Below are 17,448 nucleotides of genomic sequence, written 5' to 3' on the forward strand. Positions count from 1 at the left end.
TATCCTGCACACATAGATTGCTCAAAATCAAATTTGCTTTAAAAAGCAATGCCACACAGAAAAATAAGCAAAAGTATATTGAGAGACAATTCTTCATGACATATATAAAAAACGTATGTGTTTGTATTTGTGGGTAAGTGTTTAAGATCTGATATATAGCCTGATATCTATGGACTATCTTTTCAAGGACATATTTATAGCAAATAGTACATGTTATTAAAAATCATATATTACATATAAAAACAATCTAACAAATGTTTGTATGCTTATATATAAATGCATTTTATTATAAGTATTTTGAATTAGTTATATTATAATTTATAATTGTTCATATGTGCATATATAATTATGCACTTATTTATAATATGCATTATGCTGATATGTGCATATATATACACACACACATAGATGTATGTATGTGCACACACACACCAGATTATATTTTCAAGAATGTATATATAACAAATAGCCTGGAAGCTATAGATAGCTTTTGGATCATAGTAAACATTTACTTACATTCTATGGTAGTAAAGTCTTCCTCCTTTTCTGTAATAAGGAAGTAAAAGAAGGGCAGGGTTCACCAGAACTCCCTTAAGTGACTAGAAATTTCCTAAGGGTAGTATTTCTCAGCTAAGGCATAGAGCTATGTGACAAACATAGCATGTACCTGGACCCACCTCTGCATTATCCCCATGGGACTTGGGGGATGGAAGACTGTGGTAGACATGAGATGTGAACAGAAGCTTCTGATACCTACTGAGCTATGTGTAATTAACTGTATTAAATTCATTTGCCGGACTGGGGTTGTGGCTCAGTTATAGAGCACTTGCCTAGCACATGTGAGGCACTGGGTATGATCCTCAGGACCACATAAAAATAAATAAATAAAGGTATTGTGTCCATCTACAACTAAAAATATTTTTTTAAAAAAATTCATTTGGGCTCACTGTTTCCTTATAGTTAGTGTAAGGAAGTGTGATGAGCCAATCAAGCATTGTGCTACTGCTACAGCTTGATAAAGTATTGAGAACTATTCCTCAAAGAAAATATTCAAGTATTCAGTAAGTATATGAAAAACAATCATTAGTTATCAGAGAAATAAATCAAAATGCCATGGGATGGCAACAAGCATTTATAAAAAATAGTCATTTATTCTTCAGCACTATAAATTTTCCAACAAATTTTGCCAAGGATGTGGGGCAACTGGAACTCCTTAGGAGGGTACAACTGTATATTATTATTAGTGCCTCCACTTTGATAAAATGTTTGGCAATAGCTACTAACACTGAATATATGCATACAATGTAATCTGCTAACTCTACCCTTGATTGATTATCAAGCGAAACATGTACACACATTTGCCAAAAGACATATATACAAATGCACATAGTAACATCATGAATCATATAAGGTCTCCAATGGAAATAATCCAAATCCATCAATAGTAAAACAGATTATTTAAATGTTGTTTTAGAGTAATAGAATATGCTTGCCTTAGTTTTCTATTGCTGCCATACAAACTACCTCAAATTTGGCAGCTTAAAACAGCAAATTTATTATCTCACAATTCTTATAGGTCAGAAGTCCACAGTGGCTCAGCTGATGTATGTAATCCAGGACTCACAAAGCTGAAACGAAGGTGTGGACTGGCTGGGCTCTTATCAGGGGCTCTTAGAAGTCTACACTTCCCAAGCTCATTCAGGTTCTCAGCCGTCCAGTTTCTTGAGGTTGTAGGACTTTTTTTTTGCTGGCTATGGGTTGGTGAGAGTGCTGTTTTATTTTTTAATTCATAAAAGTACAATTTGATAGAAATAAAGTCAATTGAAAAAAATAAGAACCAAGATTGTGGAGTCATCTGAAATAAAACTTTCACCTGTTGATGCATTTGAGCCAATGACAAAAGGGTTTGAGGAAACTATCCTGCCGATAAAGGAACTAACTCACTAGATAAGAGTGGCTTCTCCCAAGATAGACAGTTGGTTGTTTTTGTCTACCAAACATAGCTCACAGCCATTCTGTCCTGGATCCCAACTGCATGTCAGATATGACTTACATGGCATGGAACTGGCTCTTGTGTTTTCCATTACCATTTTTTCACTCTAGTGTTGCAAATCTTGTGATGATTTATTTTCATTGAACAGAAAACAATCTTTTATGTGGATAACACTTGGATGCTTTTCAGGTCAGTTATGAGTTTTGCCAAGTTTTATTTATGAAAGGTGTTGATGTGTTCCACAAACCAATATGAAGGTGGTTTATAAACCAAATTCCATTGGTTGTGTGTTTTGGGGGCTGCAGCTGTACCAGTTTATTAAGTAAGAATAAATAATCACCCTAAACTATTCCATTGATCTAGAAAACCAAATAACCAAAATAGAATCAAGGCTTTTGTCCAAAACTATCAAACTAATTTCCCTCTCAAAATGTCTTTATTCTATTTTCTTCTTTTAAATAAAGATCAAGATTTAAAAGATTATACTTTGAGAAATATGAGGAAAGATCAACCAATACATTACATAGTGTTGAGGGGGTAAAGAAAATGTATGTTTCTTTTGGTATTCAAATATACACAAATCATAGAAAACATATAATAAATAAAAATATAATATCTATATCACCATAACAATATTGTTAATATTTTACATATCCATATATGTATATACATTAAAAATTAAAATCATACTATGATATCAGTATATATTCTGCTTTATAAATATGTTCTAAATATTCTTAAACATTAGCTATTATTCTTCAAAAGAATAATTTTCCATGGTTTAGTGATTATCATATAATTATACCATACATTTTACTTCCTCATCTATTTTTGAATTGCAACATGGTTTTTAAATGTTCACCACTATAAATAATACTGAGTTAATATCTTGTCTAAGAATCTTTATATCTCTTTAGGATAGACTCCTGGAAGAAGTCAATAGTCATAAATATTTTTATGACTTAGTTACCTAATGTCTAAAAAGTACACTCCTGTTTAAATCTTATTGAAGAGGGTGTGGTGGCTACCTTTTTAATGAACTAAGACTAAGGATTTTTATTTAATTTAATAAGAAAATATAGTGTATTTTATTTAATTGACTTTGTTTTTAAGCAATAGAATGCTTGTCATTTAATAACATGTTCAGAAGATTACACTGTTTAATAATTTACAAGTATTTTCTGCTTTGTAGTTTAGTATTATATCCAGTGTTTATTTGTATAGTTAGATATGTCTTAAAATGGTGTTAATATATCTACTTAATTTGTGATTAAAAATGTATTTTCCCATCAAAATATACTTTCCCAAGCAAAAATAGTAAGTATAATAATCTATAAATTATTTTCTTCCTCTCTTCTTTATACTTAACTATTACATTCATCTAGAATTAACTTTATGAAAAAGATTAACTCTTAAATTTCACATGAGGATTCTCCTCATTTATAGTCAATTTAGATTCCATGAAAGTTTTAATCTATTTTTAATCTATTCAAGAGCATTTATCCAAAGACTTTCAAGTAGAAGAGCATCAATTAATTAAAACCTTAATGTTCACAAGCATCTCTATGTTGACTCACTAGGCACACAAACACAAAGTGTTTTTAACCACTTCTCTAAAATCTTTCTTTGAAATGTCACTGAGAATCCAAACACGGCACTCCTGAAAGTGTTAAGTATAGTGACTTAATCTGCACAGATGATTAAGTTATAATTATTATTTTACAAATTATTGAGAAAATTATCAGAAAAATCAATTCATATTTTTGTTTACTTGAGACAAAGAATGAACATGTAAAGATATATAAATGAAGGTAATGATTCATTTACTTATAATAATATGGAAATCATACAAAACCTTGTAGCAAGCCCAGAGGATGTCCTTATTTTGGACACATGCACACACACATATATCCTCTCACACATGCACATGTGGAGGAAGGGAAAAATAGAAGAAGCAGTTTTAAGAAACTAGTTTGCACAGGAATAGAAATTTTATTTTACAGGGATATATAAGATATGATTATAAAATCTAAATAAAGGCTTGACAAACCATAGCCTACAGGGGTCAAATCTAACTGACTCCCTATTTTAATAAATAAAGTTTTCTTAAAACACAGCCATGCCCACTTATTTGTAGATCATCTGTGGCTGCTTTTGAAACACACAGGCAGAATAAAGTAGTTGTGAGAGACACTATGATCCACAAAGTCCAAAATATTTATTAATCTAGTGCTTTGCAGAAAAGATTTACTGACACCAGTTCTAAAATATGTTCAAATAAAGAAAAATTATTATTAGCACACAATAAATGACATCTGGTCAACTGGACCACACACTGATGCTACAAATATTGGCTCTCTAAGTTTCCTCATCCAGAGTCCCATGTGTCTTTATTCTATGTCTCCTTTTCCAAAAGGGTTTTAACCCCTTGGAAATGACTGGGAATTGGCTTTATTTTTAAAATGGGGTGAAGAGCCTGGTCGTAGTAGTCAATGACTTGGCTTCCTGTGCACATCGGGCATACTATTAGAAGTGCAAAGCACTAGTCAGTTGACCCTTTTAAAAAAATGACCCAGTTATTTATGCTGTGAACTCTAATGGCTGCTCCTGGAAGATGACTGGAAACCAGGGGAGGGGGCTTTCAAGTAGAAACTGATCCAATAGCATTAACCTGGCATCAACTGAAAGATGGATTGGGAGGGCGGTGGGGTCAAGGTCAGCAGGTGATGTGGTTTAGAGAAAAGGCACTGAGGGTAAGAACCCAGGAATGGTGACAGAAAAAGAAGAAGAAAAAAAAAAAAAAAAAAAAAAAAAGCAGGGTCAGAGGAATGACAAATGTGAGGAAGAAAAAAATCATCAGCACTGGCAAAGGAGCCTTAAATGTGAGCCCAGAATATTTAGATATTGAGGGAAAGGACTAATGTTGCTATTTATGTTTGTTTTATATGTACCAGTTTTGAGATGCTGTGAAACTAATGGTATGTTACATAAAATGCAACCAAATCTTGGTAATAAAAAAAATCATCAATCATTTAAAAAAAAAATCTGTGTTCTTAAGTCTCTTCTCCCAAGGCTTCTTTAACATAAATTCCTATTCCTTTTTATCCTTCCTAAAATATGAGGGTGCTACTAAATATTGCTGAATATCTAAACTATGCTGGAAATGGAATGAAGAGAGCATGCATAATTATAATGAGTATAATTAAATGAATCACATACATACACAATGCAATGAAAAACTTGGGGGTGAGAGAGAGAGAGCATTAGAGACAGAGACAGCAGGAAAGAGTAAAAGTGAAAGAAAATGAGAGAGAGAGAAAGCAAGAGAGACACAGAGTAAAAGAAAAAAGTGAGAGAGGCAGATTGAGAGCAAGCTAGGGAAGGAAGAAAAGGAGAGAGTGGGAGGGAGAAAAAAAGGGAAAGGGAGATAGAGAGGGAGGGAAGATGAAGAGGGAAAGGGAGAAAGAAAGAGTAATGAACAAAGCAGAGAAAGGGACAGAGAGTGAAATAGAGATACACAGAAACATAGACACAGAGTTACATACATGGATGGACCCACACAGAGAGAAACTGACACATACACTCAAATACAGGTGCAGAATAAAACACCTTCACACAGAGACAGACAACCACATACAGAGATACAGACAGATGCATGAACAGAGATTCTCTCTCTATCCCATGCATGCATACACATGTGTCACACACACACACAAAAAGCCAGCAAAAGACAAGCAGAGAAAACAATACAAAAAAGAGACAAACTAGACCCAGAAACATACACAAAGAAGATACAGAGATGCACACTCACAGGACACTCAAATAAGGAGACATGTAGAGTTGCCCACAGAGGCAAAGGTACTGAAAAGACATACACAGAAAAGACACATGCAAACAGAGAGACATAAACACACACACACACACACACACACACACACACACTCACACTCACACACACATATAAACCAAAGAAGAGAGAGATCAAGAAAGAAAAAACAAATGAAGAGGGCAAATACAGAAATACAGGGCAAATACAGGGACAAAAGCCATTTGCAGCACATTAGGAAAAGCAAAGGTGGGAGACATGTATAAGCCCCCATATCCAGGTTATTGTATTGGTCTATTTCAATCATCACAGTCACTGTATAAAATAAACATTGTTTTCATTTGGCAAATAGGGATAATGAAGTTCAGGTACAAGGGTACATACCATAAACAGACAGAGTTTGAACTACATAAAACACAAGGTCTGTGAGGGCAGGAGTAGATGCCAGGTCTTCACTTTGCTATACCCCAGTGCCTATGATAGTGCCTAGAACAGTGCCTGCAATAGGGCCTGGTGCATAAGAGGGGTTCACAGTGCATGTGTGGGAGAAAGGAAGGAAACCAGCTCTAAAATGCTTCAAAACCCATGCTCTATTTTACTAACGCTGTCCTCATGGTTTCAGAAATAGGAAGCCATCAAAACATGGGTAGTTTTGTGCTTAATGAATCTGAAAAAGCAAATTAAATTATTCACCAGTTTCACAATTGCACTTTCCTTGCTGGTCTGAGATAAAGGATGATGATGCTGGGCATTCCTATGTGTTGTAGAACAGGCCCTTGCTGTGTTTACTACACCCTGTCTTTTGTACCCTTTGTGCTCTTCATTCCTACATACAACTATTTCATGTCTTCACCTAGGGCCTAATGAACATATCACATTTAACAAGTTCAGCACACATTTTACTTTCATTCTTCAAATCTCAGTTTTTCTTAAATCATCAAATGGTTTGTAGTTCATCAAATGGTTTGTAGGTTATAGTTTGAACCTATAACCTGGGACTCATCCTTGATTCTACCAAGTCCTGCACTCCCTATTCCTGGATCTAGCAAGTTCTGTTGGCTTTCCTTCCATAATAGATCCCAAAGTGGCATCATTTTTTCCATTTTTTTCCTTTATATTTAATCATATACTCCCATGGAAATAAACACATCAAATTTCTCCTCCAAGGAGGAGGACCGGGTCCACAGGTGACCCAGCCACACTCTCCTCTTCAAACATGTAAGTGGTATCCTCCATGGTTCTCTTCCTTTTCAGTTTCTTCTGTTGTGACTAATCCCCCAGCTTTCCTATGCCTGAATCCCACTTGTCATGCCAGGTCCTAAATGTGCAGGTCATCATTTCAGTGAGGAATTCCCTGACTACTCAATCTAATTTGCAATGCTCCACTCCCACCGCCATCTTCCTCTATTACTTCATCAGGTTTTATTTCATAACACTTGTCATTTTCATAATTATTTTTGTTGTATGTTTGCTGACCTGTTTTCTCTCCCCAATATGTCTTCTTTCAGAGCATAAATTCCATGAGAGATGCCATCCAGTTTGTCTTATGCATTCCTGTATAACTAACCTACAATATTACTTGAAGAAATGAATGAATTATCAACATGTATGATCTTATCCCCAGATGTATCCCTAGGTATAGGGATGACTATCCACCAGATTGGGCAGAGTTAAATACTTAAAACCAACTCTGCAGCAAGTCTTCAGCAGAGAATCACTATGGTCCACCACTTTCTTCACTGATAATATTAAGGGCATCAGTATTAAGAAAACACAGATCCAATCAAAAATTGCATGCTGGTTCTCCAATAGTGTAGAAAACCTGGGGAAGAGCTGCCTTCCTAGTCTCAGACCTTTCGAGTCTTATCCCATCTCTGCATGACTGAGAAGAATTGGTTCTTCTGGCTTTTTGTAAATCTACTGCTGTTGTGAACCATCTTAAAGATGTTTATACTGAAGGAACTTTAGTCACTGCAGTTTTGAATTAAAAAAAAAAAAAAAAAAAAAAGTGGGGGTGGATAAATGCTGCCAGTCAGGGAAAGCCAGCCTTAGGAAGCTTTAATGCAAATCCATGTAAACACTCAATTCAGACTGGGACTTTTGCCTGCAGGTAAATCTCTTTTAGAATCTATTTATCTGGATATGACAGCAAAGCTGGATTTATTTAAAGAACACATGGTTCTGCTTTTTTTTTTATTTAAAGATTCCTTTGAAATAAGTGTGTGTGAGGTTTCAAACAATGGCTTATGAGATGTTCAGTTTTAGTTGTCTGAGTTGAGACCCTGTCACTTGTTCACTCTGGTCCTACCAAAACCCACTGGCTGAGCTGGCTACATAGCAGATACTCTGTTCCCCTCAAGAGATGTTCATTGAAAGGAACAGTGGACAGCAAAAAAGCAAGATCTCCTTGAATGGATGTGTCAGAACAAATGACTTTCTCCTTTTTCTGCTTTTTAATGCCAAGAACTGCCTGTACTCGTTTTGTGTGAAATCAACAAAAGCAGATTAGGTAATACAAAGCTTCTTTCCTTAAAAAAAATTATTTTCCTTTGGGTAAAGCTATATTTATTTCCATTTCCTACACTTTCATGAACATTATCTTTTATGCAAAGAGATTTACTAAGAATGAAAATTAGCAACTAAAATGAAATCAATTAAAGACAACCAGGAATTCTTTTTCAATTCTTAATTCCTTTAAATTCTCTGCAGCTGTAATATTTTCCTAAAATTAGTGCAATACAAATTCAGAGAGATTAAAAAGATGTATCATTTCATTAAAAATTAAAAGAAAAGCACCCTGAGAAAAGATTTGCAGCAAATATGACAAATTATTAATACCTTTATTATGTAAAGTGAAACTTCAAACAGATATAAAACATTCTGTGTCCAAAAGATAAGTGGGTAAAAGACTCAGAAGAGACTTTTAAAAAGTCTTTTTTAAAAAGATAACACAGCTAAAAAGCTATTCTGCTTAGTAAGTTAAACAGAGCAAAATAATATATTCTTCTTTCTAGTCTAAAAAACAGAATGACATTAAATAATCATTTTCCCAATTAAAAACAAAACTTAAATGTCCTTTGAGAAGCCTGAAGAAACTGGGTTTCATCTACAATATTTTAAAGTGTGGGCATGGAGACTGGCCCGCTTACTCTCCTCTGCTCTGCTTTTCAGACTTATCTGGGGGCTTCAAGGACTTCTAGTTCTTCATGAAGCACAAGAGAAAGCCCACTGATTTTAATAGCACCCAGTACTAACAAAGAACTGTGCAACAGGCATACCCCCACATGGGGAATGGGATTCTAAGTCACTTCATCCACCTTGAACAGCAATCTTGGAGTGCTCCATAAAAATCAGAAAATTATCCATACCAGTTAACCACTTTCATTTCTGAGGCCCCATTGAACAGCACAAAGACACTAACTACAGCATTTAAGTTGATAAAATTTTAGAAAAAAAATAACTAAATGTATTCAATGACTCATTAATACTTAAATGAACAAATGACCTTAGAAGAGCTGATGTTGCTATTAAGAGGTTGAAAGGCAATTTGAATGGCTGGGTGATGATTGAGAAAGAACATAGTCAGCAGGTAGAACATATATCCCGTACTGTTGACAGTAATGGAACTCCATTTAAAGTAGTTTTAATCTTACTGATTTCCGAAATTAACCTAACAGATTTCACATTACCAAACACACTGAAAGTTAGGAGAGAAAATACATGAGGCTAGGGTATTATTGTTCTATTGGGTGGTACTCTTCAGGTAAGACTACATCCTTGTCTAAACCAAGCTATTCTTAAAGAGAAAACAGTTCAGAAAACACAAAAAAATTTCTCTGGAACTTCATGACTTAGCTATGGATCTGTGGTATCTATAGTCATTTTGAACACTCCTAACCAAAAAACAAAAAAAATTTAAAAACGAAAAAACAAAAACAAAGAAGAAGAAAGGAAAGAAAGAATGAGATGGTTATCTACTGCCAAAAGGAGGAGGTCAGGTGATAGACCAGAGGTCTCTTCCTGGGAAACTGCAAGCTCGAAATAAAAAGATTTTGTTAAGTCAGATTTGACAATTTCACAGTCTTCTCTGTGTTCATCTCCTCTGTGTAACCCTGAATCTTTAATAAAGTCTTGCATAAATGACTCCAGTCTAGTCTCGGCTGTGTTATGGGAATTAGTGGAAGAATTGTGTGTCCATGTTTTAATCAGAGGAAATGAGAAAAGATATCCCAGCCCACCGACTGCAGTAAGCGGGTGTGATGGTGGCAAAGAGAGTGACAGCCTCCAGTCTAGAAAGGCAAATCTCAAAGGCCAAGATCCTGCTGTCCTGCCCCATGTGTGGAATGGGGAGGCATTCTCCACTGCCGTTCTTGAGGATGCTAATGTCAATTTGATAAAGAGGTTGGTTGTAGCCTTGAGAATGTTCAGAAAAACAGAAAGTTAGAAAGTAAGTATTTGGAAAGATAAATGAAGCTAGAAAAAGGAAAATATCTTCCCAGGGCCAAAAGGCAAACAAACCAATAAAGACAAACTTCAGGCTCTTGCAACTGTGTGTGTGTGTATGTCTATTTTTCAGGTGATGGTGATTGATCAAAGAATGTGGAAATGACTGCCTTAGGTGGAGAAACAAGTACAAATCAAAACAAAATTTATCTCTAAAGTAAAACAAAACTAAAATACACTCTATTATAATCATGTAGTCAAAAGAAAAAAGTAGAAAAAACAAATATACTCAGTGTCATTAGGTTTTTTTTCCTAAAGAACAACATTTTGAAGATTTATCTATTTTATATTTGGAATAAGCTGATTTCTATAAACATAGCAAGCATCCAATTTCATAATGGAAAGTTTAACTAGCCTAAACTCCGGTGCACTGCATCATGGATATGTTCTATTTTGCTACAGTACAATGCATATTAGTATTTTCCTGAAAAGATCTCTTTTTATTTTCTCTATTTTATATTTATCTTGTTGTATTGCATGCATCTTTGTATTTCAGCTAAAGTATATTCTGGAAGAATGTGGAGTATAAACAAAGCAATACAAATTAACTTTTCTGTATATACACTTACTCTTTTTGAAATACTTAAGTTCTCTGATGATAAAAGTACTCTTACCTTGGGTTGTTTGCAAAGGTAGCGACACAGTTCTCCAATATACTGAAACACAGTCACATTATACTTCTTGCAATCGTTCCAAAATTGACTTGCTGAGAATTTCTTCTTCAACACACAAGTGGCACCTATGAGAAAAGGTAAAACAGGAACCAGGCTAAAACTTCAAGGGCATAATTCATATAAAAACAAATGGTGCTGCTCTGTCTAATCATGGTTGCTCACTTCTGAGGCTTTCACAATTCATCTCTAATTATTTATATCAGACTCATTGGAAAACACTGATTTTATGGTCCAATGATTCTTTTCAAAATATTGAAATTATATTTATGTATTTTGACTGCAAATATGCTTTTTTAAATTATATATAAATTATATACATATGATGAAAGCAACAGTCAAAGTAAGTAGGAGAGCTACAAGAATTAGAGCCTAACTGTACACAAGGGTCATCATCCTTTACACAGAGAATATTCACTTACCTTTGACCTTGATCATATACCTACTTTTATTTTTAAAACCTAAATGCAGATTCAGTGTATCTTGAGATCACGATTTTATAAGGTAGAGTGAATAAAACAGCACCAACAGGGATGGGGATATAGCTCAGTTGGTAAAGTGTTTGCCTCACAAGCACAAGGCCCTGGGTTCAATCCCCAGCACCGCAAAAAAAAAAAGGCACCAACAAAAAGTTCATCAATAAATATAGAACCCAATACTAACAATCTGTTAACCTGATTTTTTAACAATGAGTCCTAATCTTTAAATTGGGACATAATTCACATGCCACATAATTCACAATTTAAAGTGTATAACTCAGTGTTTGCTAGCATGGTCACAAAGTTTGCAGTCATTACCACTAATTCCAGAATATCTTCATCATCCTCAAAGACACCTCACACCTATTAGTAGTCATTCTACTGTCCCACTTTTCCTCACTCCTGGCAACCATTCACACATTTTGTGACTCTAAATTTGCCTGTCTTGGACATTTCAGATATATCAAATGATATAAGATTTGACATTTTGTGTCAAGTTCCTTTTTACTTAACATAATGTTTTCTAGGTTCATCTATGTTGTAGCATGTTTTAGTATTTCATATTTTTTTTATGTCTGTCTAAATTCTTTCGGAGTTCTCCATACTGATTACTGCTAGTAATCTGGGCAGTTTCTGGCACCTTATTTTGATTGTTAAGTGAAGCCATGGTTTCTTGAAAGCTCTTGATGCTTGTTGACATGTAACATTGTTAGACTTTGGTTACTTATTCCCATTCTTCTTAATTTGGCTTTGGGACCATACACACTCTAAGCAAGTTGCTTATTTTCTCTAAGTTTGTCACTTCTATTATTTCAGCACATCCAGACTTCTCAGGAATCTGCTATTGGTGTATTGTCACTGTTACAGCACTAAAGGGGGATCCAAGTCCAGGTTTTTTCCAAATCAACACTTGATATGTTGTTCAGAAAAAAAAAAAAAAACAAAAACAGGGGGTACCTGGAAAGTGTAGTTAATTCCAACAAGCCTGTTTCTGGGACCAGAATAGTCCCCATCACCTGTGGTTAGGCAGTATAGAGTTCTGTCCGTCTATGGGCAGAATAAAACCATGGACGGACTAGCCCCATCCTCTTATGCCATGCATGTGACTACCAAGGTCACAAAGATTTGTCACATTCTGAGTCCATAGTCCGAGACCAGCACTCCAATAAGAAAGGGTCATGGTCCATACTGCTATAGGATGTCTATTGCTGGGGTGGACTCACAGACAAGACCTGAGTGATCTGTCACAGATGATTCTGACTGGAATAGAAATCCAATAAACTGGAGCTACATGTCTTCCTCTGGCACCTATACTGTTCCAGGACTCTATCCACAGGAAGGCCTTGGGTGTAAGCTGTTAGAATCTGCCCTACTGTTAAGTTTCACCAGCCAAGCACTACTTTCCAGGACAAAGTACTAAGCTTACAACATACCCTACCCAAGAATGAGGTCTTGCTCTATGCTGAGCAATGTTGGGGTAGTGTTGGACAGTACATTGCTTACTGAAGCTGATGCTAAGCTTGGTTGTCCCTGAATCTGGGTTACAAGGAACTATACAGTCTAAAGGGCATACCAAGGCCCATATCAGAGCGGAAGTGATGCAAGCCAAAACGCAATTCTGTCCCATGGGAATATGGGTCTCTGCCTGGTGCCAGGGCAATTCTAGAGCCCCTTCTGTGAGCACTGTCCTAGTGATAGCCCTAGCCCCACTGCCTAAGGTTTAGACAGTTCTTTGCTACAACTAAGCTGGATTGTGCCTGTCATGCTGCCAGAAGCACCCCTGCAGTCTCATAGAGGGAAGGGCTGTTGTGCTCCACTCCCACTTCAAGGCTAGAAATGATGCAGACCAGTCTATCCTTCTAGCATGTGGGTTTTCTGCTTGATATGGGGGAAAGTCTAAAGCCTCCATCTTTGAGCTCTGACCTGTATATAGGGTCTTTGGTTTCTTCCCAGTGCTGGACCTGGTACTGAATTCCAAGAAAAAGACCTGAGATTGCTTAACTGTCCTGCTCCCCAGCACGTAGGGTCTCACTCCCAGCTCTGCCTCTGGAGGCTGGAGTGAGTACTAAAGTCAGTCAGCCACCTGGTCGAAGAAAGCTCCAGTGGCTCAATCTACCTAGTGTTAGCTTGGTGGTAAGGGTCATGGGGCTCTGTTCAGCAGTGGTTTTTGCCACGGAAGGCCTGGTACTGGGTTTCAGGTCTAAGGGTCTCTCCTCTTCCCAAGCAGGAGGCATCTCTCTCAAGGTTGAGCTGCTTGGAGTTGGGGGTGGGATACCAGAGGTAATTATTTTCTTCTTGCCCTCTTCGATGCATCTTTTCTTTTTGTTATACTAAAAACAAGTGCTATGGTCTGTCAATGAGTTTCCTTAGCTCTTTGTTGTGTGTTTAGCTGTTCAATTTTGTGTGTCTGTGGGGAGGTGATCACCAGAGGATTTTACTCAGTTGCCATCTTGTTCCAGCTCCAACAACCCAGTTTTGACAATGATGCATGTCTTATGTAAATATTCCACAGAAAATTTTAAGGTGTTTAATCTTTATTTATGGCAGATATTGATTATGTTCTAAATATGCTATTCTAAATAATTATTTTATAGTATTTTAGACATATACAAGAAGTAATGAATGATCTCTATGTATTATTTTAGGGTTAGTAAAGAACATATAATCTTGCATGTTTATGAATGGAAGTTACTCAGTCTCAAGCTTTATTGACTGACCTCTTGGGTGTTTAGTGTACAGTGTTTGCAAAAATGACCTCAATAATTCCTTGTCCACACTTAGTTTTTTAATGTGAATCTGTTTTCCCTCCCTTGAAGAGGTGGGCTCTGTCTTTCCTACACCTTGAATTTTGAGTCTGGGCTGACCTGTGACTTTCTTTGATCAACAGAATGTGAGTGAAATAATCTCTTTGATTCACACATCCCCCACCCCCGAAATACTACTACCACCATTTAAGGAATCTAGGGGTAGCCCATTAGTGAATGAACAATCGTAAGGAGAAAGAAGCCCCATCAACAGTCAGTTCCAACCACATGGACAAATCCCCAGGACTTTGACTTTTCTACTTCAGGGATACCTTATGTCATAAAATTGCATTATAATAAATATTATGTTATAAAAATATTATTTCATAATAATTTAATTACATTGTTATATAACATACATGCAATCACTCTGAATTCTACTAAGAGTTTTAAATTTTAATGAATACAAGTTCTAATTATTAGACATTTTGAAAACTTACCAAAAAGAAAACTTGCCCTAGGGGTGGGAGGGGTAAGGGGGAAGGGAAAAAATAACAGAATGAATCAAACACCATTACCCTATGTAAATGTATGATTACACAAACAGTATGCCTCTACTACATGTACAAACAGAGAAACAAGTTGAACCCCATTTGTTCACAGTAAAAAATGAAAAAAAAAAAAAGAAAACTCACCCAACTCAACACATCCACCAATTCCCAGGAGAGATCCTGAGCTATGATACAAAGGAAGAGTTATATAAACAATGTCATCAGCTGTACAACCAAAAGCCCACAATCCAGCAGATCCTTTTAAAGCCTGCAACTGACTAATCACAGCTGCTTTTGGTAGTCCTGAAAGACAAGAAAATAAAAGGATATATATATATATATATTATCTACTTTCTTATTCTACTAGTTAACCTATTCTGGATTTTTGATATAAATTAAACCATATAATATTTGATTATATTAGTTCATTTGAGCTACTATAATAAAATACCATAAACTGCAGAACTTATAAACAACAGACATTAATATCTGTTACACACACACACACACACACACACACACACACACACACTGAGAAGCTGAAGCTCTCTAAAGAAGTCACTTCTATGTTAAAGATGCTGCAGACTACTGAACCTCTGCTAAGAAGAACATCATAGTTATAGAGAGATGCAATCAATATTGGAAGTAGAGAGCCAAAATCATCTTAGGCTCTCTACCTCCAATATCTCTTTAGAAAGATAGTCATTGACTTTTAATCTTTATATGTGATCTAATATTATCATGTCTTTAGGTAAACATGATATCTTGGGATATCATGTTAAGTTTAAATGATCTCCAGCCTCCACCAACCCTACAGCTAAGAATGTTATAATATCTGAAAGATTTCTACAGAAAGATTTCTACACTTTATAGTAGCCTGCCTACCTGATGTATCCTCCAATGTATCCTGTTGAATGCATTTATTTATAATCTTTGTTTTGTGGCCATAAAAGTTCATGTAATCTTTTTTTTTTTTTTTTTTTTTTAATCTTTTGGTACTAGGGATTGAACCCAGGAGCACTTAACCACTGAGCCACATACCCAGCAAGTTTTTTGTATTTTATATAGAGACAGGGTCTCACTGAGTTGCTTAGGGACTCACTAAGTTGCTGAGGCTGGCTTTGAACAAGTGATCCTCCTGTCTCAGCCTCCCAAGCTGTGGGTATTACAGGCATGTACCACCACACCTGGCCATGTAATCTTTTTTATGGCCTAACTTGTCACTCAGTGTAACTTAAATCTGTGTTTCCAGGCCATAGTAACCAATATTTGACTCAGAGTAAAGTGTTTAAAGCCGAGTTGTTATTTTATGTCATATATACACATACATATCTAACATAAAATAACAACTCTGAAATATACATATATATGAAAGAATATATGTGTATTTATGTGTGTATATATGAAAGAAAGTGTATATGTATATATGAAAGAAGGCCTATGCCAGTATGAAGTATATAAGAAATTGAGACAAAATACATCAAAGTGCTTTATAAAAGGGGTCTTGCAAGTGTAAGTTACTTCAATAATTAATTTCTAGAATCTTATACATCTTAGATCTGCACAGAAAGACCAAAATTATGTAGTTTGAGATATAATTTTCAAGGACCCACATGTGCTATAAAAATTTTTAAAAAGATCTGAAAATGAGGCAAATCCCAATACAAATCTAAATTATAATTGAGATAGAAGCTTTCTAGAGAACAATTCAGCTCCAAGTAGGACTCTTTCATGTTGTTGTGTTTAACATGTCCCACAGCATGATCAGAATAGCCTATCAGATTCCATTGTATATAATGGTGACGCTTTCCCATACATTCACAAAGCAAACATAGCTTTCCTTTCCCCTCTAGTTTTCTTCCACATAGAATTAGTTTCTAATAAAAATTTATAGTTGAAATTAGGGTATAAAAGTTTCATACTGCTTGTATTACTTGTCATTAATCAGTCAGATATTTTCCATATTGTTATAGAGTTTTCTATACTTCTGACAGTGTAATAAACTCATTTAGTTAATAGGTAATATATAGTGTAATTTAATAGGCTAACCCATATGCTATTGTCACACGTATGGTTGAATGTTAGCAATTTTATACACTTCAACCTATATTTCTTTACCACGGAACACATCTAGTTTCACGTTGATAAGTATTATCTCTCGAATTAATTCATTAGGTTTAATAATATTTTAATCATATCCTATATGTCAGGTAAAAGGGTTTTAATAGTTTAAGAATGTCTTCACACAGAAGCCTCCATTTCAAATCTACCTCATCAGGTCTCCACCTATGCCTCAGTGGTAGAGTACCTGCTTAGCATGCATGAGCCTAAGGGCCTAGATGAGATCCTCAGCATCACAAAAACAAACAAGAAAACAAACACATATAACTCATCAATACAGTTGTGTTGCTTTTTAAAATGCTATGGTGATGAGGAGGATCATTAGATTTCTTGGAGGCAAGCAGAGACTAATGATAGAGAAACCACTGAAGCAAGCAAATGGAAGGATCCAGAATGAGTAACAGGTAATCGAGATTTAAGAGTATCTTTTTTTACACTCCACATACTGATACAGTCCCAGGTAGTAATCTGTCAAAGGGAGTTGCAAAATGTCAGTAGCTCTTGTGAACTTAATGCATCTGATTTGACTTTATTTCCCAATTACAGGAATTAAATGCTAA

General features: G+C 35.6%; 1 protein-coding gene across 5 annotated transcripts in view; it reads right to left on the reverse strand.

Annotated features, from left to right (window-relative positions):
* Slc27a6 (solute carrier family 27 member 6) overlaps positions 1-17,448 on the reverse strand; it is a 54,620-nt gene that overhangs the window by 23,091 nt on the left and 14,081 nt on the right. For all 5 annotated transcript variants that reach the window (XM_047556084.1, XM_047556083.1, XM_047556082.1 and 2 more), the window contains exons 4-5: positions 14,912-15,070; positions 10,937-11,061 (exon numbers count right to left, since the gene is read on the reverse strand). In XM_047556084.1, the coding sequence (XP_047412040.1) occupies positions 10,937-11,061; positions 14,912-15,070 (284 nt within the window). The remainder of the gene's footprint in view (positions 1-10,936; positions 11,062-14,911; positions 15,071-17,448) is intronic.

Source organism: Sciurus carolinensis, chromosome 6, assembly GCF_902686445.1.
Source record: "Sciurus carolinensis chromosome 6, mSciCar1.2, whole genome shotgun sequence".
NCBI lineage: Eukaryota > Metazoa > Chordata > Mammalia > Rodentia > Sciuridae > Sciurus > Sciurus carolinensis.